At 53.5% G+C, this 23,783-nt stretch overlaps 5 protein-coding genes across 5 annotated transcripts; all 5 read right to left on the bottom strand.

Annotated features, from left to right (window-relative positions):
- Positions 1 to 182: 182 nt before the first annotated feature.
- CkaCkLH20_05708 (uncharacterized protein) lies at positions 183 to 1,556 on the bottom strand (the record flags this gene model as incomplete). The annotated part of the gene is made up of 4 exons (XM_038888426.1): positions 183 to 275; positions 334 to 690; positions 763 to 882; positions 966 to 1,556. 4 exons carry the CDS (start codon positions 1,554 to 1,556, stop codon positions 183 to 185), a joined length of 1,161 nt encoding a protein of 386 aa, XP_038746323.1.
- A 998-nt stretch (positions 1,557 to 2,554) lies between these two features.
- On the bottom strand, positions 2,555 to 3,080 carry CkaCkLH20_05707 (uncharacterized protein; the record flags this gene model as incomplete). Its single annotated transcript, XM_038888425.1, has 2 exons — positions 2,555 to 2,860; positions 2,919 to 3,080. The coding sequence occupies 2 exons, from the start codon at positions 3,078 to 3,080 to the stop codon at positions 2,555 to 2,557; spliced, it is 468 nt and encodes a 155-aa protein (XP_038746322.1).
- Positions 3,081 to 4,049: 969 nt separating this feature from the next.
- CkaCkLH20_05706 (uncharacterized protein) lies at positions 4,050 to 7,618 on the bottom strand (the record flags this gene model as incomplete). The annotated part of the gene is made up of 9 exons (XM_038888424.1): positions 4,050 to 4,209; positions 4,267 to 4,422; positions 4,478 to 4,536; positions 4,583 to 4,691; positions 4,904 to 5,145; positions 5,206 to 5,603; positions 5,665 to 6,031; positions 6,080 to 6,181; positions 6,329 to 7,618. 9 exons carry the CDS (start codon positions 7,616 to 7,618, stop codon positions 4,050 to 4,052), a joined length of 2,883 nt encoding a protein of 960 aa, XP_038746321.1.
- A 4,959-nt stretch (positions 7,619 to 12,577) lies between these two features.
- On the bottom strand, positions 12,578 to 16,906 carry CkaCkLH20_05705 (uncharacterized protein; the record flags this gene model as incomplete). Its single annotated transcript, XM_038888423.1, has 6 exons — positions 12,578 to 12,791; positions 12,864 to 13,335; positions 13,531 to 14,397; positions 14,449 to 14,595; positions 15,033 to 15,572; positions 15,625 to 16,906. The coding sequence occupies 6 exons, from the start codon at positions 16,904 to 16,906 to the stop codon at positions 12,578 to 12,580; spliced, it is 3,522 nt and encodes a 1,173-aa protein (XP_038746320.1).
- A 1,014-nt stretch (positions 16,907 to 17,920) lies between these two features.
- Positions 17,921 to 19,057, bottom strand: CkaCkLH20_05704 (uncharacterized protein; the record flags this gene model as incomplete). The annotated part of the gene is made up of 1 exon (XM_038888422.1): positions 17,921 to 19,057. One exon carries the CDS (start codon positions 19,055 to 19,057, stop codon positions 17,921 to 17,923), a length of 1,137 nt encoding a protein of 378 aa, XP_038746319.1.
- Between the last annotated feature and the right edge of the window lie 4,726 nt (positions 19,058 to 23,783).

The following is a 23,783-nucleotide window of genomic DNA, read 5'->3' as shown; positions in this document are numbered from 1 at the left end:
CTTTTTGGAAAATAATACAAGTTCTGATCTGGAGCTACACCATTCCACTATTCCATCCAGCAGCTACCATCACGGCGCATAGAAGCGCAGCAGATAAAGCACGCCTTCACTAAGACAACTTCCGTCCTCAAAGCTGAAGGACCACTCATCGTCCAGGGCTCTGTGCCCATCAAGAGCCATCCTTACTCAAGGCCGTAACAGGGGTCCTCCTCACGCATGAGATAGTCATGGGCCTTCTTGTTGGTGATGACCTTGAGGAGCTGGTCGTGGTAAAGCTATCGAATAAAAGTCAGAAGACCGCAGCGAGCGCGTTGGAAGGGCAGCACGACTCACCTCGTAGGACGAGCCAAAGTTGCGAATAACACGCTCGACGCGCTTAAGAGCGTATGTCTGGTACTCCAAGTCATCGTGCTTGTCTAGGATCACTGTCAACAGGTCCTTGAGGCCGAAGCGGTGTTGCCACGGGACGGGGCGAGGAGGGAGAGAGCCTTGGCTGCCGGGGCGAGGACGGACGACGACGACGCGGGTAGGCTCGGGGCCGGCGCCGGCAGTGGTGGAGGTTCGAGCCGGTGCGGCGGGGGAGGTGTCGACCTGGCGGGGGCCGACGGGGTTCTCGCGGACGGGGCCAGGGCCGGTGGGCAGCGGGGTCACACGTTCCGGGTTGATGTTGTTGTAGTTGTAGCCGGCGAACTGGGTGACGCATTATGTTAGTCCCGGTCGTTTCTCTTTGAAGAGGAGAAGGTGTGGAGGGGATGACTTTACCTGGATGTGGCAGCGGATGATCTTGAACTGCTCCTCCTCGGTGAAGCCGGAGGTGGTCTTGAGGAGGTAGCCGATTCTGAGGAGAACCCACTCGATCTCACGGAGACCCTCGAGGACGTACTGTGATGTGCACATGGTCAGCAAGGTAGGCAACCTTCTTTCACGGGCTTGCTTGTGAGGGGAAGACGCTGGGGAAAACTCACGTAGTAAGGACCCTTGTTCCAGACCAACCAAGGGACGTACTCGGGGGACAACTGCTCGGCGGGGCGGCGGAGCTCGTTGACCTTCCAGTAGGCGCCCTGGAGGTACTCGCAGATGCCGTCGGCGGTGATGCCGTAGTGGAAGTCGGGGATGGTCTCGTTGCCGCCGGGCCACCACGAGGGCCTCTGGACGGGCCACTGCGAGCCGGGGAATCCGGGGCGGACGCCGTCCTCTTTCTTGACGTCGCCGGTGGTGGTGGTCATGTGGAGGCCGGACCACTTCATGGCGTGGGCGGGGGCGTCCTGGTCGAGGTCGAGCTCGGCGGCGATGTCGGACTGGATCTTGAGCCAGGCGGCCTCGCCGTCGACGTTGATGTCGAAGGTGTCGTCGGCGGCGGCGTCGGCGGAGTTGAAGAGGTACTCCGCGTCGACGGCGAGGTCGTCGGAGGAAGAGAGGGTCTCGAGGGGGGCCTCGACGGCGAGCTGGGCGAGGTCGAAGGGGGCGTCGGTGAACTCGGGGACCAGGTCGCCGACGGGGAGGGCGGCGGCCATGGCGGTTGCCAGGAGGCCGGGGAAGATGAAGGCTTGCTTCATGATGGAGGTCGGGAGGGGAGTTGAATGAGAGAAGGAGTGTGTGAGGAGGATGAGGATGAGGGAGGAGTGATTTGGATGGGGGATGTTTGGGGTGTGATATATAACACCTTTGATCAACATTGCTAGAGGGTTGATACTGTGTGTTGGATGTGTTGTAATCACTTCACCTTGAAGGATTTCTAGATGTTGAGTGTGTAGTAAGGATGTCGTTCTGCATGATGGCGTTCTCAACGGCATGGGATCTTCCAATATTGTGACCAATCTGCCCCGAAAACGATCTCATGTGGTTGTGAGAAAGCCACGGCAAGAATCTCTTACCTGAAGTGGCCTCACTTCCCTACACCCAGCAGTGGAGATTCAATGCAGAACTCAACTCAGCGACGCAGTGAGGACCCGTTCTTTTACGAAATCTCGCCGGATTTGATCATGTTAGGTTGCGTGGGTGAACCTCAAGGCTTGGTTCGCTGCTGTCAACTCCGATTTCCAGTCCGAGCCGTGGCCCAAAGTCGAAAGTCTGGGTCTTCACGATAATGGAGATCTATGTCATAATGGGCCACGGCAATGTGCATGTGAAGTTTGCGGTTGTTCGTGTCCCCTGCGTGGTCTTCACCACTGGTGATGTGAGGACCTTGATATCCGGGGGCAGCGTTGGACATATCCGTTGAGCGACTTGGTCTAATCCAGCAACACACGGGCAGACTGTTCTGGACCTAACGACGTTCACTAATCAGAGAGTATTTTACATTTACTGATACTTAGATTTAATTCCCCTCATCCTATTGTTACAGTTTGTGAGAGACTTCTATGGAACTGAATATGTCGGTGGCTGTAGGCTTGAGAACCCTCCAGGTTGTTGAGGTTTTCCAACCAACGGCGGTAGAATCTTGTCGAGAAAAGTCCCGAAAAGGGTGCAGCCATGCCATTTATATCCAGCACCCACTGACGTCACCCAAAAGAATGAAGAAGCAAACGTCCCACGTTCCGAGTACCCCTATTTCTCAAATGGTCTGTTCGCCATCCTCGTTCTCAGGTTGAGACGGCGTCTGCGGCTCATCTTTGGCAATGTCGATGTCGTCCACAGAGTCGACACTCACTATCCATAACATGTCATCCAGGAATTCCACGTCCGTCGAAGAGGCGATATCTTCGACAGAGTCCACGTCCAGGCGACCTGTTCCCGTAACCCTCGAGCCGACCCATCTCTTCTCAGCCTTCTTGGGCACATGGGGTCCCTTTGGCTTATCCGAACCAGTGTCCGGGACGGCACCCTTGTACGGGTTCTTCTTGCTGCCTGGGATCAGCACCTGTTCGCATGTTAGCTTGGTTTCGATCTGTGTTATCGAAGACAAATTGGATACTTACCGGCCTGCAAGTCTTGTGCGTCGAATCATACCAGTAGCAGCGCTCTACGTATTGGCCGGCGGCGCCTTGAATGATGGTGGGCTCATCGCGACCGGGGGCTGCTGAGGCTGTTTGGAGGAAGGCCATGTAGGCGATGAAGGGAACGATGGCGTGGACGCGCATTGTGCTGAAGTTCTGTATGGATTTTGATGAAAGTTTTGGAATATGGATGAAGTGAGCTCGCACTTGATTGTTGGTGACCATTTCAAACAAAACACGCGTGGTTCCTTCGTTGCGCTTGTATATCCTATTTGGCACCTTTCTCCGTTGGCGACGGCCACAAGGTGGCCAAAATAAAGTGCCGGAACTAAGCTGTGGTTCCAAGGACCTCGAGAGCTTTATCTCTGGCGCCAACCATACACGCAAATCTTTCTCTGACAACTCGAAGACATCAGGGAAGACATATCGTAGCTTGAGCAGCGCTGATGGCGTACTTACGCTGTATGATTTTGAAGAAGGAATAGGGTGTGGACTGGAGACGAGTGGAAAGTAAGCAGCATTATTGAATGTTTCCATACACACAATATGGAATGATAACGAACTACCATATCCGAGGAAACCAATGAGGTTCATTACACAAAGTTATAAAAGAGACTGAAATCAAGCACGGAACCGCAGCTAACTCGACATAGGTAAGAAAAGCAAAAAAGGCAAATCATCCCCCCCCACTGAAGTCTTTCATTCACCCACGTAACCGTTGTAGATAGAAACCTGAAAGACCCCAGTACTTCTTCGCCATTTGCCAAGGTACTCGGATCCAGCCCAGTTCAAGCTGGCTTCTGTGCAACTTACTTCGCCCTCCAACACACCTTTCCGGGGCACCCAGGATCAGACGGAGGTTCGGTCTCCACGGGTCTTTCCTCGCAATCGCAGTAGCTGTACAATACTGAACGTCAGTCAAACCTTCTCACCAAGACAAATCGCCTTCGGCTTGTCATGGAAACTCACTCATTAACTCCGAAGTTTTTGCATATTCCGCGCTGGGAGGGTGGGCAATACATCTTCCCGTGAACCAGGCATGACAGGGTCGGAGACGCGGGATTGCAAATCAAGATTTCTTGGGGGACATTCTGTTAGTCTGATGCCGCAAGATCACATGATGATGAGACTTGGGAGATACTCACGAGACGGAAGGATTTGGGTTGGGCTGGCGGGCGGTGGGGGCTCAACGGTCGTCGGCGTCGGCGGGGGCTTCGGAGATGTCGTCGACGTGGTCGAGGTCGATGTTTGAGGGTCGGTGCATTTGCACTTCCTGTGGTAGCACGATTATGAGCAACGAGCTAACGTGCTGTGATTGTAGAGGTCTTACCGGATAGGAGGAAGACTTCCTCCCATGGGAACCACAGTCACGCAAGACTTCTCCTGGTCCTTGGAAGCGTCACAGGCAAGAGCTTGACAATCTTCATCGATCACACAGAACTCGGGTACTTCTTTTTCCTTCAAGGGATCGACACATTCGCACTGCCTTGAATGATGTCAGAGTACATCTCCTCATGCTGGGATGGATGTTCATAGCATACCGAAATACTATCGGGATGATGCTGATTGGCAAAGCCTTGAGCTTGCACCTTTTGGCCTCCTGGGACTGACATGAGAGCCGTTCACAATCCTTGTCTTCCTTGCACGCGAGGGGGGTTGCTGTCGGAGTGTTGCTTGATGAACCTATCGTAGATGACATGAGCAGAGTTGACGTTACCGTTGCCGTTGCCGTTGTCGCCGTTGTGGACGTGGGCTCTGTTTCGCTCATCGGATGACAGAAATCAATGACTGGCTCATCGCCTATGTTACGTTTCATCTTCATTGGAGGGCATATGAGTGGCTTAAGCTTGTCGCGCAGCCTCTCTCTCTCCTTCTGATGATCTGCTGGAGATGTTCCTCTTTTGAAGCGTGTCTTTGTCAGAAAGATGTATACTAAGCTTGAGAAGGAATGGGCAAGGATTACTCACACATCGTTCATACGATCATTGATGAGGTTGTAGGCGACCCTCACGCGCTCCGGCATGGGATAATCTGCGGCCAGATCCGGTGGACGAAGGTCCTTAGCTGGACGACGTTGAAATGACGCCCATACTTGCAGGAAGTTCTTCATACGCAAACCGACCGAGCCATGTTCCGGTAAAGCGCTGGCATCGTGAGTGAAGATTCCGCTGTAATACGGATGCCCGAGGAAGTAAGCCGCGAGCCCAGCCTACGACGGGTCAGTAAATCAGCGAGTACAGATGGATGAGATTGGAGACGGGTAACTCACCACAGCAGGTGCAGCAAAACTTGTGCCGTCCCGTGGGGTCGTTCCGACTGTGTCGCTGGGATCACCGTTACAGGCGATGACGTCTTTGCTTTGGGCATACACGGTCACACTTCCCCTTCCACCAGAGTTAGCATCAACGCCTTCTGTGGACCTCCCTTCGGGCTCAGAGTTGTGCCAGAGTGTTCCATCAGCATGGACCCCACCGACGGTGATGAGGTGATTTGTTTCCGTTCCAAGAAGCTGAGGGAGGTGGTCTCCAAGCTTGACACCAATCGAGGCGTCGTTTCCTGCAGACATGACGAAGACAACTCCGTTCATGTCCAACATTCTCACGAACGATTCGAAGTTTGCTTGAAGGATAGCGAACCCCTGCTCGTCTATCGAATTTCTGTTGATGCCTAAGATCGAGAGCTGGTTAGCGTGTAGCAACACGACGCGTTGCTGTTCCCTGGAACTCACCAAAGGACAAGTTGACGACGGCCTTTCCTTGAAGGCGCCTCTCCAGCACCTTCATATGTATGTGATCGAGCGCAGCCTGCAATGCGTTTCGAGTGATCCCGACACTCATCACCTTTCCGCTTCTCTGCTTTGCAGCCCCCTTATGTTTGACGAGGTATAAGTTGGCGTTAGAAGCAACGCCCAGGGATCTCCCACCAGCTACGCAAGCCACTGCACTCCCGTGCCCGAGTCGGACTTGCCCCGCCCATGAGTAATCTTCGGTGTCTTCTGGTGCGAGATTCTCGGCTTTGTAGTAGCTGTTGCCTTCTAAAACAGCCTTGTTGCCGATGAACCACGCTTCAACGCTCCGTGGGCCTCTGGCGAGCTCCTATAGAGGCTCAGTCACTTTTCTCGCAATGTAAAAGAAACGACTTACCTGATGTCCTGTGTTGAAACCAGAGTCCACGATGAAAATCGTGGTACCTGAACCCAAGGATGGATCATATCTGTAGTCTTTGTTGATGTCACCCGAGAGAATCTTTAGATGAGAAGCACTATCCAGTCGCGTACGAGTTTCTCGTTTCCGGACTGAATGGGGGGTATCCTCTGAGCCAGGCGTCTCAAAGGACCGAGTTCTTTTCCTTCGACGACTGAAATCATCGTCACGATGCTCGATTGGATTTACCCAGTGGTTCGGCGCGACTGAGCGGACCCAGGGAATGGTTTTGATAGCTTCTTCCTGCACCACTGTGAGATTTGTGAGATAGGAGGGATATGCTTGGCTAGTCGGAATGATGTCGTCTGCTCCCAACAGATGCCCGCTAGTACCATCAAGCCACTTAACGAAGTTCCGGAATGCCAAGGGGCTGACTGCGCCGAATTTACAGTCGATGATTCTTGGGGAAGTTGGGCCGGTGGGGATCGGGATCAGGTAGCCCTTTCCCCTTCCCTTTCCGTCGTTTCCGGGGATCTGGACTGCTGGGGAAGATGTAGAAGCAGGAGATGTAGTTGTAGATGAAGCAGGGGCAAACACTGTGGAACTTGAAGGCTGCTGCCCCCCAGCGACAGGAACCACGATATTATCCCAGTCGATGTTGTGTAGGATGGCGTAGATGTTGTAGGCCTCCACAACAAAACCGACACTCGCGACACCCTTCACAAACATATCGCTCAGTCTCTGAGTGATCGCGCCCTGAATATCGATGTGGATATTGGGAAGATTCTGGAGCATCTGTGCCACCGATCTCAGCAGATTCGTCGAAGCTCTCACCTTGGGATAGGCAGAGAAGACCACACCGTTGATCGGCTTGAAGAGATCAGCTTGACCTGCTTGACTCATACGGGCTGCCTCAAGCTGGTTCTGAAATTGAGTTGCTTGCTCGGCGAGGTTCATGGCGTCTTGGGCAAGATCTTGCAACTCGATAGCCTCACTGAATCCGGTTTCCGACAGTGGTCCGCCAGGGGCGTTGAGGGCGACGCGCACTGCCTTTGCGCTGAAACCAGACACAGCCATGGCTAGAGGTCCCGCGGAAGCTGATAGACCCGAGAATATTCCTTTCATGGCGTCGAAAGGGTTGGCAGCAGGACTGCCTGGCGCGCTGCCACTACCTCCTGAGGAGTCGAATGACCGCTGCGCGATTTGAACCCCATCGATGGTCTGCGGCTCTGCCGGTGCCTTGTCTGGTATGTTTATGGTACGATCTCCGATTTTCAGAGACTTGTAGGCGAGTACGGCCGTACTGCCATCATTAAGAAAGATGTCAATGGGCTCTTCGTGCTCTGTCGGAGGATAGTACTCAGCTCCATTGATCTTGACAACCACGGGCAACGGAAGCCAGGTATGGTCAAATGGCGTATCCGGATCGTCGGTCTTGGATGTCTCAGAGGGAGGGGATTCGGTTGTTTTGGTAGCCTCTAACGTTGAGTCGGGACCCCCGTCAGTCACCTGACTGCTGGTCTTATCGGGAGCAGTCATTGTTGTGAGAATTCGTTCCGTGGTGCTAAGGCCTCCAAATGTCACAGGAACACCATCCGCAGTAACCGTCGTAGCAACAGATGGGATGAGAAAAGTGCTTGAAGCAAGAACCACTGACCCGCCTGATATGATAATAGGGGGACCGCCTCGTAGGGCGTACGTCACGGCGGGTTGATCGAGCGGAACAGCTGAGCCGTCAAGGTTCACAACCGTGATAGTGCTGGTAAGAGTCGCAAAGACCGACTCAGTTGTAGGAGCAGCTGACAAGGAAGTGGGTGCGGTGATAAGGACTGAGCTGTTGGTATAACGTGGAAGGGTCTTTCCCGTGGAGGATCCCGAGGTAGTGTCCGCAGGGAGAGAAGTTCCTGTCGATGCCGGGCTTGTCGAGGTAACAAACACTGGAAATGTGTAAGATGTTGTGTTGACGGACACTAGGGAAGACGTGTGTGTGGATGTTCCAGAGCCGCTTTGGAAGTTCGAACCAGGCTTTACGAATCTGACAGGGTGTCCTGTAGGTGGCTCAGCGGTACGAGCCTTTTTTCCCGGAGCTGAAAGCATCAGCATCGACTTATCAGAAGAAATTTTGAAAACTGTAACTCACTGAAGTAAGGTAGACTATATGGAAGTAGAGCAGATGTCTGAAGGACCATCAGTGAACCGATGACCCAGGCAACAAGAGGAGGACGCATGACGGAAGATTGTGAAGTCTCGAACGATTGTATATCAACAACAAAAGACGATTTGGTTCTGACTGACTTTTGATTACTGAAGAGAATTCCCCAAATTTATAGAAATCATGTACGCAGCAGTCTGAAGCGACGTCTGTAGTATTCAACGTCTTTCATGCCTGTGTTGGTCGTCGTAGATACCGAAGGCCGCGATTGATGACAAGGAACAGCCATCGACTTTGCTCTGTTTCTGTTTCAAATTCGTTAATCTCGATCAAGGCCGAAGCAGGTCAAAGGGGGATACCGATTTGGGGGCGAGGTCATATATGAGGCCACGGGGGCCACGGACGCAAGCTGTGCCGCCTCCTCCAGGGAAGTTGAAGCTGGCGGGAAGAACTCTGCGGCCCTTCTCAAGGCCCAGCTAGACCTTTTTCGCTGGATCTTGGTAATTAAAACTCGAGTAGCCGTCGCTAATATCGGCGATGGCGGCGATGTCGACGCATCGTGGAAAGGGGCAACACCAACAGAGTTGCAGAGCATGTAAATCCCAGAAATACTGTCGGTGAAGGCACACGTGATGCATCATGCAAGCTCAAAATCACCATCCAATGAGATGAGAATGGACCCCAACCCATGTCAAGGTTCCAGCGCCAGTTGTGTCGTCAGGTCACTTCCAACAAGAAGCATTCATAGCTTTGTGCTCCTGAACTCGGACCAACCTCGTATTGCCACCCACACACGTAGGGAAAGTCGACTGTTGGTCCCGACCAGCTAATAAGTAGCATTGAAGTTAATTCTCACCATTCTTACGAATGCTTCGTCATGCATGTAGCAATGAGTAAAACGCAATATCAAACCGCCTCCACCGTCCTCGATCTTGGCGTGGAGGCCGTCACTTCAGAACTCTGAGCTCATGCAGAAGGACGTCCGACATCACCCGAAAGAGTCGAGTTTCGTGTCATTAACAATATTTCCTGTGCTTTTCGTAATAATGCATGTAATTAACCTTCTCCCTACTCCTTCGGGATGGCATGCCGCATTCATCTAGACATACACAGGTGAAAGTTTCATAAGCCTTGGAATATGAGCAGCTAAGAAGGTGATGCCCGCTCTACTTTGCCCATGTACTCGTTCCAACTATACCAATCACAATACTTGCCCCTGCCATCCACCAGCTAGCAACCCCAAACGCGCCCTGAATGTCCTGCTTGAGCACACCCCAAAGTATGCCGAAAAGGAAGCTTGGTGGGAAGAACGCAAGCCCCAGGATCCACCAAATCTTTGCCCAGTTCCAGTCTTCCTCGTAGTATATCCCCCACGCTTTTGTGACCCCTCCTACGTAGTCCGAATCCAGATTTCCAGACGTTCTCTTCGGAAGCTGGTTTAATATACGCCTCTGATTTGGATTCATGGCATCGGGGTCCGTGAAGAATGACATCATCAGCCGGGGCCCAACCGGTGGTGATAATGGGGTGGGAACCGGATTGCACAGATACTCCGATCCCACGAGCTCGACTGGCGGTATGCAATGGCATCTTGGCTCATAACAGAGATCATTGTGGCAGCGAACTTCCAAGTCTCCAGGACCTCCATAACCTAGCTAATTCGGCAAGGTCAGATAAGGTGAGTTTCTTCGACATGCCTCAGTAAAGATGAACGTACCATCATAAAATGAATAGACCCGACTGTCTTTAGTGAGCAAATTCGCCTTGTCCTACCAACATGGGTCTTGTAACTATCACGCAGGGCACGGAAGAGTTCCTGATCGTTTTCGATGTGTATGACCGACTCAGGAAGGAGATCGTCTTTGTATCCTCGACCAACGCAAACAATGAGATCAAGAGTCCCCGGAGGCTTTCCTTCTCCATCGCTAGACGAATTTCCCTTTTCCAGATCCTCAAGGAATCGACTCTTGAATGGTAGCGAATTGCTAACCTGGTCGCTTGTACATGTATTGCCTGATCCAGAAAGATTCGTCTGAGTAGCTCTCCTGGATGGGCCGGATGTCGCAGGCACCTGATTAGTTGAGGATTGGTGGTGCGACCGGTATGCTGCTGAATTCAGATAGATCTCTAAAGCTTTCAGCCCGTCAGGCTCCAATTCTTGATAATCATCGTAGAGGGTTTTGCCGTGTGCCTAAGCGTATCGTGGCTACTGGTCAGCGATATTTGTCAAAATCGCATGTGGGTATCATAGCTTACGTCTTTCCATCTAACACGTTGGTGGCCTGGTAAGACGTCGTGCTCTCGTAATCCTATGGAAACCAACAAACGCAAAAGTCTCCACCACAGTGTACGTTTTGTCGGTAAAAATACATCGTGGGCTTTAAGACCATTCTCCGTAGAATGGCAGCTGACCTGCAGAGTAGGTGTCGTAACTGTCGTACCCGATTCGTTAGGATAGCTTGAAAAGACATTGGCCTCCTCTAAAGATGTAGAATCGATCTGTATAGCCGCTGCTCTTGTTGCTTCGGTTTCCGTATCGCCAAAGCATTCGACTATGTCCTCCACTTTGGGGGACAAACAGTCTTTCATGGTATCAGCTGCCGTGTACGTCTCGTCCGAATGTCCTCCGGTCTCAGCTTTCAGCTCCGAAATCTCGCTCTTTACAGACTTCGGATCTGTCATCTCCACGTCCAGTTGTAGTTGGGCGGGATCGGTATCAGATATTTGGGTCGACGAGCCATCAATTGTGTTGGGCACGTTATCAACTGGCTGTGTCGGTATAATTGCTGTCCCTTTCTGTGCACCATCTTCATTACGAGCCCAAACATCATTCGCGTCCATCTCTTGACGTACTTTCTTTCTGAACCCCAATGAATGAGGGTTTCCGTTCTCTTCAAAACGTTCCATTTGATCCGCATAGACTCGTGTCACCGTTAGGGTATTTGCATCGTGAGGGAACATCGGCTTTTCGCTATAAGCGGACTGTGTGGAGTGATATGAGCGATATGCATCGTCGTCTTCGTCATGAACCCCCGGATTGACCAATGAAGGGAGGTTAAATCCCGTCTGGCTTCTCTTGCGTCTTGGTCGAATGGGAAATGAAGACTTGGGACCCAAATCTTCAGTTCCATCTCCTCCATCAGAAGAGACTTTTGGTGGCAAAACTGTTGTTGCCTTTGTCGACTCATGGTGTGGAATCTTTTGAAGATCGTATCGAAGTGACTGGTTCTCTTCTCGCAGGATGCGCTTCTCGCGGACCAGACTTTTCTTATCGTCTTCAAGGATTTCGTTGGTGCTCTGGATGGCCTTGAACCGAGCCTGAAGATCACGAAGGCCTACTTGGAGGGCCGCATGCTCGTTTTTTAGTTTTAAATGGTCCTTGTGTACTTTGAAGTATACCTCAGCTTGGCTTCGTTGCTCAGTCCAATTGAGGTCAGCAACACCTGAATCGCCGGCGCTGCTAGTATTGCTGCTCTTGTCGGAGACCCTCTTGCTCGATGTGGTTTCATGAAAAGATGGACGGGCTGATCTTAGCTTCTTTGTGCTTCTCCGCCTTAGGGGCTTTGGCAGATCAAGAGAGGTTTGGGCCGATGTGCCAGGCGGGTTGCTCGGTGGATCATATATGATTTGCATGGTAATGCCAGCATCGCTAGCATCTCTGCTGTCATCACGCGAGCCCTCAATGGCATCCATTTCTTAGGAAGATACTCGACGCTTCATGCGCTCCTTGCTGTTCTTGGTTTCAGGATGCTGACGAAGGAATTGCGATCTACTTGATGGTCGAGTTAACGGTGCGGTGATGATTGCTGGTCAGATCGCTGGCAAAGATGCAAAATGCAAAATACAAATTTGCAGATATCTTGCTTTCACCAAGTAACCCCTCTTCTGCGCGTCATTATTGATTCGTCAGACGAGTTGCATCCATTGCGGAAGAGCAGTGGTCCAACCAGCGTCGAAAGCAGCGAGAGACGTATCAACGCGCTTACATCTGGGGTCTTATTGGCAGATTCGTAAGAGAAGAGCTATTGGCTGATTTCGTTGCAAATGCGAGACTGTACTGGACAAGATTTGTGAGAGCATGAAGGCATAAGACGTAGGTAGATAGAGGAGTCATCTAAGGGCACGGAAGGCGACTTCCAGACGTAAGCCCTTTCGTCATGCGCTGCCCAGGATTGGAACGGTACGGGTACGTCGCTGCTTATTCTTGATTCGCAAAAACAAACAAAAAATAACTAAATAGCAACTTGAAATGGGCAGGTAACTATCGAGTAACTGTATCACAAGTCTAAGGCCTTAGAACTTGAGACAAGATGATAAGCAAGCTTCCAGTACCTACTTGAAGCCCGTCACACAAATCGAGCAACAAGCGGTTTTGGCGGTTCATTTCCAAGCCCCGGATACTTGAAGGCCTCTCCATACATCATTCCATAGACATAAGACGAGCCAATAATGCGAAAAGCGTCATCAGTTTCTTCGACCCGCCTTATGACAAGGGGCGTCTGGACAGATGGAATGATGCAGATCAGATCGCCGGGCTTAACCAAGGGGGTACTTGTACCACTATAAGAAAGTATCAGTGTCAGGTCACTACAAATTTGAACCTCGATTTGTAGTTTGTTCAAAATAACTCACCAATACCCCTTCTTCGTGGTGAAGAACCGCTCTCCTTTGATGCTACTCGCGGTGCGTGGAATAAACGGTATGAAATGAGTCTCGGCTGCGGCCCACTGATCGAGCCAGGCGTGTTCTTCAAGATAACTCTGGATATTCGGGCAGTACGTCTTGCAAAAGTCACTGAAGCTCTTTGCTACCGAGGCTGGACGTTGGTCATCCTTGTCGCAGCTGTGTAGGAGGGTGCTAGCAAACGCGAAAGCCTTGTCCTGGTACGCGATTCCACTGTCTCTCTCGGTTGCCTCCATGATAGCCCAGTACTTCTCGGCGAGACTTGGCTGATGGGAAAGGGCTGTTTCTGTAGCGAGACGCTGAGCGTCTTCGTTTCTGGCTCGGGCGTCGACCTCCTGTGATGGCTCCACCCCAGCGACGTCGCCGCAAAGCAAGATCTCGTCGACAGCATAGACAGACGCCTCAAGACAGGAACCTTCCACTAGGCTCATTCGAGATTGACCTCTACTGGTGTCATATCTTCCGTTTATTGTCCATGGTCGATGGGCGTCTAGATGGGGACACCAGGATGGTCCCTTGGTGAGATCAGTGGCGAAGTCATGCCACACCAAACCAAGAAACCGAAGCGACCTATCGCTCAGGCGAGAGAAGAGGACTAGTCGCAATTCCGACATACTTCTTGTGTAATCTGCTTCCACCAAGAGTTTTCCGTCGGCTGACTTTGCAAGAGGATGCCCGAGGAATGCGTAGACGAAGTCCCTCGGATCCGTCGCCTTCTGTATATGCCTTGCCTTGAAGAGCACATCCTCAAATTTCGGTTCGTTCTTCTGTATAGTATTTCGTGCGGAAGTCGTGAGGATATGAGAAGACCGATACCATGAGAAGTCGATGTTCGGGGCATACGTCGCCCAGACGTGATCAAAGAGGCCCGAGATCCAGCCGGAGCTGAAATAGACACCTTCAAAATCATTTCCGGTCTGACACCAAGCCAGGGCAAAGTCCATGATCTCGGTGAAATCAATAGTCGAGTTGCCATATGCCAGCAAAACGTCATAGGCGAGTCCGACCTCCTGGAGAACCCAGACGCGCCCGAACCACGGCTTCTTGAAGATTCTCACGGCGTGGAGCAGCCGTTCGCCCGTGACCGGCCCATATCCTCCGTCCTCCTCCTTTGGCTTCCAAAAGCTGCCATCGGCGATGCGAGATTCTGTCATATACTTGGCGGCGATGCGGTTGTAGTCTCTGATGACGTCGAACGCGATCTGTGCCGATTCGCCGTTGTGGCCGTCGTCTCCGAGACAGACCACGACCCGCGAGGCATGAGAGTAGATCTCGCCCATCATGTTGACGTGGAAGGCCTTCTCGGGGAGGTTTCGCTGGTTGATGCAGAGCGCGTCGACCCATAGATGTCGCGGCTCGAGGCGGTACCTGACCTGGCGCAGAGATTGGACGAGGTTCGCTGTCACGTCGATCTCGAGGCCCTGGCAGGTGATGGAGCCGACATCTTGGGTGTTGCCCCAGACGTAAGATATAGCCTCGTATTCTTGGGATGAGTTTAGCTACGTTCGCTATCAGTCTCATATTGGCGCTTTACCTGCAGATTGAAAAGGCGTGAGATACAGTGAGCACCTGATGGGATCATCGTAAGCCCCTGGCTCGAGAAGTAAGATACGGGTCCATTTCCCTGCCGGCACGGCGTCGTAGAAGGAGTACTCCTCAAACCCAGACATGACCAGGTGCTCTAGCTGCGTTAATTGAGTGACAGACCGCAGGTACAAGAAGCTGAAGGAAGAATGGGATCTTAAGTCATTGTCGAGAGTCAGTAAGCAGACATATTTGCGGGGGAGTTCGAGCTGGGATTTGACCATCATCGGCAGCTAACCCCTGCCTCGATCTTTACCCGCAGCTCTTCAGTCGTTGGTTCGGGCTCATTGGCGGTGGGACCTTCCTACAGTAGTACATTAACTGATTTCGCTATGAATTTGGTTCTTATGTGTTAGGCACCAATCATCTAAATAACCCTGGTATCAACACCCCTACTCCTCGCCGTCCTCAATCTCCAATCCTCCTCCTCGTCCTCGAGCAACCTCTCTCCAGGCAACCTCACAGCCCGATCCAATGCAACAGGAAGCCCGCGGTGACGACCTCGCAGCATAACCAGGCACAGCACAAGCTTACTCCCCGCATGCCACCCGCCCGAGAAACTCATCGCGTCGTTGGGCAACCCAACCGAGATTCCAACACATCCGTATGCGGACACCACCTCGAACACGACGTTGAAGACCGAGAAGTGAACGGGGTCCGCGAGAAAGTGCGACGTCTCGATAGTGACGATGACAAGCACTGCGAGCGTGAGTAGCCACAGATCATGAGCGAGCTGCCCGCGGATCTGCTGGCTGACGAAACTCGTGCGGGACTCGTGTCCGTCGCGGCCGGCGGGCCTCGCTGCACCGACACCCGCGAAGCTGATGTTCTCTCTGAGAAAGTTGGCGATCACGCTGCCGCCGCTGAGGTGCTTCTTCTCGGTGACTTGGGTCCGGCCGGGCTGTGATTCGTCGTCGGCGTAGATGCCCAGCGAGCGCTCCTCGTAGACGTTGGAATGGCGCATGGTTATGACCACGGGGTACACCGAGATGTACATCATGATGACATAGAGCACCTGGAGCCCTGGGTAGGCCGATGAAATCGGAATGAGGTAGAATCCACCAGACCGAACGGCTAGAGACTGTCAGTCCAATCACTTCCTCGCAGCTTCAAACGTATGACTTACCAAGAGCTTGAAAGAGGCCATCCAGAACCCGAGCGCCAACCGGAATGGCTTCAATAACAGGGTTACCGATGTTGAGGACCTCAAACGCCATCCAGTCAATCCCGTTCGTCAACACCACCATGAAGAAAAGCCACCACGTCGGCCGCGAAGGGAACAAATTCGTATAAACTCTCCTCGGGTACTTCAATATGAACTCCAACGTGCTCTTCAACTCCGCACAAGTCCCCTCCGCGGTCGTCAACCTCAGCACCTTCAGCGCCGACCAGAAGATCAGCCTCAGAAACAACGGGTACGCGGTATTGCCCGCCAGAATCAGAAAGCCCATCGTGATGAGCACGAAGTACGCCTGCTGGAACGGCACGACGTTGGCGTCGAGCAGCGACATGCCCGAGTTGTTGAACGCCGAGACGGCGAAGAAGATGCCCGCCCACCACGGGTTGGCGCCGTTGGACGTCGCGGTCTCCGGCATGTTGTTGGCGATCCAGGCGCCGAGGGCCAGGCCCCCGAGGACGTGGCAGAGCACGGAGTAGAGCGGGACGACGACGGAGAGAAGACGGAGGGCGCGGTACTCGTGGCCGCCGAGACGGGAGCGCTCGGCGGCGGTGAGGGAGTGGAACTGCGAGTTGCGGCCCTCTTTTGAGGCGCTCAGGATCGCGAGCCAAGGGCGAGTCGGCTTCGTTTTGCTGGAGATGGAGTTGGTCGAGCGGCGGGTGAGGTCGTCGGCCTCGAAGGTGATGTGGTTGTCGACGGGCCGGATCCGTGTCGAGACGCCTTCGCTCATCATCCCAGTACCACTCGCGACCACACTCTTTTTCCTCGGGCCGTGTGAGATGGGCAGACATGCTTCGCGCTGGTCTCTCTCCCTCTCCGCGTCGACAATTTCTTTGAATTTCTTCTCAAAGACATGCTTTCTCGCTGCCACGGTCCATATGGAGATCCAGATGGTGCTTCCGACGATGATGAGCAGCCACAGCATCACCTGCTGCCAGACGGTCATCTGGCTGAGGTTGACGGTGTTAAGCCCGGCCTCAGTAATGGCGGATACGACGAGGAACAGGGAGTCGACATAGCTGATGCTTCCGTGGGGGTTCGACGAGGCGTAGAAGATGGCCGAGGCGAGGAGACTCGTTCCGATGAAGTAGGCGTAGTGAAGCGTGATGAAGTTCAGCGGCGGAAGAAATGATCGGATGAAACTCGTCGGCGAGGTACGATGTGTTTTCATATCGAAGTCTCGGCCATCAATGCCGTTCTCGTCGCCATGCGGATCGTGTCTCTCATCCATCGCCATGGCGGAAACCCTTGTCTAGCTTTTGTGCCCAGATCGGCAATTTTAGACTTTTTAACGATGCCAAGCGCGCTCAATCTATCGATCAACGCAGCCAAGAATGCTTGATCTCTACGGTCTCGAGATCTGCGCTTTTGACACTTCGAGCGACCTGTTTCCAACCCACACCGAACGATCGCGAGTATCGAAGTCTGCGCACCCTTTGTTCATTGTTTTCTCTCTCTCTCTCTTTCATTCTTTTGTTTCTTTGAGCTCACAAATTGTCGGTGAAGAGCGCGCCAGGGGGGCCACGGGGCCACACTAAACCCCGGCGAGTCATTCGTCTAAACAAATCAGAACTTTTAAGCTAAGAGGGGGGGCCGTCTGTTAAGTCGGGGCTTTTCATCTCGCTTGGCGCCGGCTCCACCGAATGTTTGTTTCTCACCGAGGGACTTGACCGAGGACCTCTCCGACGACTCAACTTCTTCTCGTGATGAGCGTCTACCCCTATGTTGAGGGATAGTGTTGATAACTTCATCGTTCTCTCACTTGAATGATTGATCCGGCTTTCATCTCTGCAGTGGGTATCTCTCATCGGAATAGCCCCGCAAGGTGCTGAAGCTGTTATGAAACAGGTTCGCCCCTGGACAGAAGCGTTGTTTCAATTCCGGGAGACGGAGACAACTCACGATCACTTCACTTTCACGAACAGATTTGATCAAATATTCCGGGGCAAACCAATTGATTCAAACACCCTACTCAAGAACACCCAGCTACCATGTCAAAAAAGACACCAAAAACCCAGCCCACATGAACCAAGCTCGTCCCTTTTTAGTATCGCTGTATAAAAATACACAAGTCATGCCAATGCTCCTTATGAGTCGTTAACACCATTTGGGGGGAATTATAGAGACAAAAGAGAAAACAAGAAAAAGCCACCACCACCACCACTCTCCGTCGAGTGAGAGATCCTAGGAGATCCCGCCATCGTTACCATCATCATACAGATGCTCGCTCTGGCTGCCGGCACGCTTAGAAGCCGAGGAGGTTGTTCCAGGTGTCGGCGACGGCGGCGCTGCGGTCACCGGAGGCCTGGATCTGGGCCTGGGCGTCCTTGCACTGGGTCTTGGCGGCGTCGTTGGCCTCGCAGACGTTGGTGAGCTGGTCGCAGATTCGGTTGGTGATGATGTTTGGGTTGAGGGCGTCCTGCTGGCCCTGGGCGACGAGGGGGTCGGTGGGCAGGAAGGTTCCCTCGGTGGCCTTGCGGTTGCCGCGGCCGAGCTGGAAGTCCATGGTGGGAGTGCACTTGCCGAAGTCGGCGGCGCCGGTGGCTCCTCCGGCGGCTCCTCCGGCGTTGCCGTTGTTGGCGTTTCCGGTGTTAGCGTTACCGGTGTTGTTGCTCGCGTTGCCGGTGTTGGCGTTGTTGTTACCGGTGTTGGCGTTGTTGTTGTTGTTGCCGGTGTTGGCGTTGCCAGTGTTTCCACAGTCAGCAGCGTCGTTACCAGTGTTGGCGTTGGCGTTGTCGTTTCCAGCGTTAGCATTGTTGTTGTTGTTCTGGTTGTTGTTGTTGTTGGCATTGCCGTTGTTCTGGTTCTGGTTCTGGTTGTTGTTATTGTTGTTGTTACCAGCGTTGGCGTTGCCACCAGCGGCAGCACCACCAGCAGCGCCGGCGGTGGTGAAGTTGGAGAAGCCCTGAGCCTGCATGACCTCGGCGACGGACAGGCCGGTGGCGTCGAAGGGGGTGGTCTTGGAGGTGGCCGAGTTGGCGTTCTCGGTGTCGGCGCCGGTGACGGCGGGGTCGACGAGGGGCACGATGCCGCGGAGGGCCTCGGTGGCGGGGAGGGAGGCGTCGCCGCAGATGTTGGGGACGCTGACGGCGAAGGGGTTGAAGTTCTGCTCGGCGGCGACGAGCTCCTTGGCGGCGTCGACGACCTCCTGGCTGTCGCCCAGCTGGGTGACGAACTTGTCGGCGAGGGTGAGCTTGTCGCAGGGGTTGGCGGCGGCGAGGAGCACACCGGGGATGCCGCCGGCGAGGGTGGCGGCCTCGCCGGGCTGGCCGACGTTGTTCAGGGCCTGGAAGGCGGCGACGGGTCCCTGCTCCTGACCGAAGCGGGCTTCGACGACGGCCAGGATGGCGGCGATGAGGAGGGCCTTGTTGGAGTAAGACATCTTGTTGGTGTTGTTGTTGAGGGTTTTTGGGTCGTTTGAAACGGGGAAGACCGGATGATCGAAAGAATCGAAATGGAACTTTAGAAGTTAAGTTAAAAGACTGGAAAGGACCGGCTAGCGGCTTGTAGTTGGATTCGAGACAAGAAAGAGTGTCGAGAACGTAAAAAAAGTTCACAGAACTGAAAGATTGAAGAGGAGGAGAGTAGGGCGAATGCTTGGTTTGCAGGATGAGGAGGGAAAAGAAGAAACGACCGAAGAGACGGGACGGACAGAAGCATTATATAGATGGCGAGATGGACGATGTCAAACGAGATTGTTTCTGTGATCTCGAGAGCGGCCCCCCGGCGCCTCGCTCGAGAAGGGGCCAAGACGAGACAGAGGAGTCTGCGACGGTGACACTCCTTGACGGGCATCCCCCATTCGGCCCCTCGTTGACCATCCCATGGATGAGAAGCCCCCAGTTCACATCCCGTCTCTCGCTCAGCCATCGTCAATAAACGTTGCCATCTTCCATGGGACGACGACAAGGGTAGTCTGAGTCTTTCCCAGGGCCGAAGTCATTGACGACGACAAGGCTCCGACCACCAAGACGTCCCCCTTAACGACGATCATACTCCAGCATTGGATGGACGACATGGTGCGGCAGGCGGCATGAAGGTCACGGGCCAGCACCTCAGGTCGTGGCATGCCCAGAGTGTCGTCCCAACTGGCCTCACACGCAGAGTTTGTCTCATATCGCCTGGACTGAGGATTGGCCCAGGGGCCAAGGGGGTTCGGATGGCGGTGGCCGTCTGAAGTTCTCTGCAGACTACTGCAGGAATATCTTTCTAGTATGAGCGTGTACTGCGGTGAAAAAAAGGTGTGAGTGAGTTGATCGGGTTATCCAGCCGAAGAGTCATGGAAGTGCCCTGCAACATCCGAGCTGACGCTTGCTTCATGATGCGCCTCGTGCTTGGCCGAGGTGCGATAGAGCCCTGGTCAAACGTGCCGTCCCAACCCACATCTGACCCCCCGGGATGCGAGATGACGAAAGAGAGGCGAGATGAGTTGAGGATATGGAAGAGGAAGAATCCGACAACGTGGGTTTACCAAAATGTGCAGGCGGCTGGAGGCGAAGGGGGTTCGTTTGCGCTGCAGCTGGCGTGCCAGGTGGCCGGGAAAGGGTTAGCGTGCTGCCCCGGGCCTCCCCTGACGGACCCCCGGGACCGAGCGTATTCGGCCCCGCATTAACGTGCCGGGCTGCTTATTCTTCTTCTTCCTTTCTCGGGGCACATGTCCATCTCCAGCACTCTAAAACCCCCGGCATTCTCTAAAACGCTGTATCCAGTCTGTATCGCCGTGGAATAATCCACAAGCGGAATCCAGCACGACGGGGTCATCCACTTGGAGATGGCATGAATGAGAGGAAGGGCCTGCGGCAATTGGTGCGGTGAGAGAATTCCCAGGTCTCGGCTGACGGCGGGGCCAAAGGGTGAAGACGCGGGATGAAGCTGCGACTCTTCAGAGACTCTGAGTGTGTCTGGCGGAGGGGGAATCGATGGATGGTGAAGCCATTCATTGCTCTCGTGAGCCGAGTCGATGTGGCCGTAGAACAAGGCTTGGAACAGCCATGGAAAGGTGTCATCTGATGAGTGCAGCTCTCATCCTGCAGAGAGTCTCGACATCTCAGAATCGTCAAAGCAACTTGAAAGCTGCACAGAGCATGCCTTCGAACATACGAGTCGTGTCATTAAGCTCATTGTGTATCCGTGGGACAGGTTCGAGGAGGAGTGAGGCTGAGATACACTGCGCCTTAGCGCCCGGTGTCACGCATGTTTAGGGGGATGAATTAATTAAATTAATCTATCGCAATGCTTGTTCAGTGGGTGGCAGTTGGCCGCCCCAGGCTGTCGGCTTCAGTTAATCTAATTCCCTCTCTTTTCCCCAGATGATCCAGCAGTTAAATTGCCCAGATCGAAGCTTGTTTTTGAAGCAGTTCATTTGGACATTTCCGCGGATATGATGTATGTAAGGTAGCAAAGAAACATTCCCAAGATCGATGAACTCTGATTTCGTTGACTAAAGTTGACGCCGTTCATCTCGTCTATGCTTGCCGATAGCACAGAGTTTTTCCCACCTCCTTGCCGTCGATCCAGATTGACTTTCAGAGACTGATTGTCGGCTGGCTCATGCTTCGTTAACACTTGCTCTATTGCCTCTTCCCTCTTCTTTTCTTTTCTTCTCTGCTCTTCTCTTCCTCTCCCCCGTGTCCTTGCACTTCAATAACGTCTGGACGCTTGGGGCAAATGATCATCCTGCGAAGGTGACATGGTCGAATACGACGAGGCCCGGGGGACCCCATGATCCGGAACAAGTTCGCTTCGGAGCCCATGTCAGCCATCTCGCCTCTTTTCCAACTCTTCGCGCCCGGCAACAGACGTGCCGTGCCCTGTCCTCATTAAAGAAAAAATCTTTAGCCTTGCTCACATCCACTCACCTTAACCCAAAAGCTACCAAAAAGAGGCAATCCGCGGTTGTCCAAGTCCCTCCTCTCCCGTGGCGCCACAGGTCAGGGTCCTCGCAGGGATCAGTGCCATCCCTGAAAGAATGTCACCTCAGCCCCTCCCCATCCTCTGGCGCGGTGGATGAGAATGAGATCGCATCGATCAAACAGCCTCATCAGGGGTTCCTGAGACGACTCCAAAACGCGACCGGGTGTCAACCGCACAAACTCGACAAGTTTCTCCCATTCACTCAGCAACAACTTGCCTATTCGGGCAGCGCAGCCTAGAAGTGAGCCCCAGTTCTTGTTTGAACGACGACCTTCTATCCCGTCCATCTCATACACAGGAGTAATCCGGCTGGGCAAGGTCTTTTCTGGACTTCGTATCCCCGAATTTTTCTTGGGCTGACCGCTGACGGACGACCTGGGCCGGTTGACAGGTCCGCCAAGCCGCGCAGGGCGAAAGGCATTTTTTTCAGCTTCGTTGCCAAGAAGATGCGTTTTATCTGTGCTTTTGGCCGGCTGTTCTATTGCCTCGTTGAATCTTTTTGGGCACTTTCACCGGCCTGTGATGTTGGGAGGAGAGCTTGCCGTCTTGGCAGGGATGAAATAGCAACAAGAAAACAAGAATAGGTCATGAAGTCTTCATGTTCCTATATTGAGCCTTCAGTCGGTCGCCATGGGCTGTCAGTCTCGGTTTCGCTTTTGACATCTAGGCGCCGTTGTTCATATCAACGCTCTACCCTCCACTTCGATGGAGAGTGAGTTCCAACCTCTCGTCCATCGAGCCGAGAACCGGCTGGATGTCGGTCTCTTCCGAATCGAAGATCCGACCTCGGCAACGAGCGCCTTATTCAACAATCAGTCATCCGTCTCATCCTCCCCCGAGTCATCCCATCATCTCATCATCCCCATATCCCCTCAACCCAGCGCTCATCGCATGAAGACTGATCTCCCCAAGCCACCCCAGCCTCAAGACCAGCTCGCCGAACTCCCGAGCCGCCTGACTCACATCGTGGGCTTCGTCTGAAGTCCAGATGACAGCCCACCACCCACTTCCTCCTACCCGTCGATCATATCTGACGAGTGGGTGGTCAAAGTCCGCACGCAGGAGAGGCACAGGCCCTCCGCGCGCCCACGTTCCGTCTGATTGAAGCCGAGGCGGGCTCGTCGTCAGCGCATTGTGGTGCGTTCCCGCCCAGTCGCATTTCGGCCTGAGTTCCATCCGATCTCTGGTTTGAAGAACGCGGGGCCGTTGGATGACCCTGACGATATCGTCGTAATTCTGTGTTATGCCGATCTATTAGCCGAACAAAGGGCCATCTCCTGGTTGGTAAGCTTCCACCGATGTGTTGGACGTCGTCCGGTGTGCGCTCGAACAGTTACTTGGTACAGCTTTTCCAATGATTGCAGAATCGGAGAAGCAAACATTCAAATAGCTGCTGCTTTCTCTGGCTACACAGATTGGATTGATTACCTCGCAAGCCGGAACTCTTCATTACGATGGTTCTTTCTTTTATCGATTATTGCCATGTGAACTTACACAACTGGTCGCTGGTTTTCTCGCCTTTGCCATACAGCTATCCGTCACATTGTGGTCCATCCGGTTGTCGTTCCTGTGGTCGGTGCATATTCCATCGTCATGGTTGCTTGCTGCAGACACGGCCGCCTAAGTCAAATCATTCAGGTCCATATGGCGATTTCTTGCCCATGTTCTACAGAATTCGCAGCACGCTTGATTCTGGCCGTCAACAGCCGACTTTGTCTCATGTCGCAAGTCCGACACGAGTCCGAGATATGTGAGGTCGCAACCCAGTAACCCCGGTGCACGAGGGTTCATAGCTCTACTGACTCTCGCGTCCCGACGCTCATCGAAGTCGCTCCACCTCGGGCAGATGGACTTCAGATCGATACGAGGACCGATGATACTCGAAATCGTTTCTCTGTCTTGTTGGTCGAAACTTTTTCCCAGCGTGACAGAATCAAGCGCGTCGATCTCAGCCAAGGCCCCAAACACCTCCGGTAGCCACTCCCTGCTCCTGGTATTGGGGACCGTCAGGATGAGTCGAGTCAGGCGCGGAGCGCGTCGAAGGATCTCCAGGATCGACTGCATGAGAGGTCCATTGTCGCGCGGCAGTCCGATGGCTCAGAAATCGGAGACGGCTGAGGGCTTCGACCCAGAGAGATTGGGGCGCGGGTTTGGGTCCCCCCATGGCTTGGAGCTCGGAACTGACTCTCGCCAGC

This window comes from Colletotrichum karsti (genome assembly GCF_011947395.1).
Source record: "Colletotrichum karsti strain CkLH20 chromosome Unknown Scaffold16, whole genome shotgun sequence".
In the NCBI taxonomy this organism is placed as follows: domain Eukaryota; kingdom Fungi; phylum Ascomycota; class Sordariomycetes; order Glomerellales; family Glomerellaceae; genus Colletotrichum; species Colletotrichum karsti.
The sequence above is the reverse complement of the archived record's forward strand: the minus strand, read 5'-3'. Positions and strand labels throughout refer to the sequence as shown.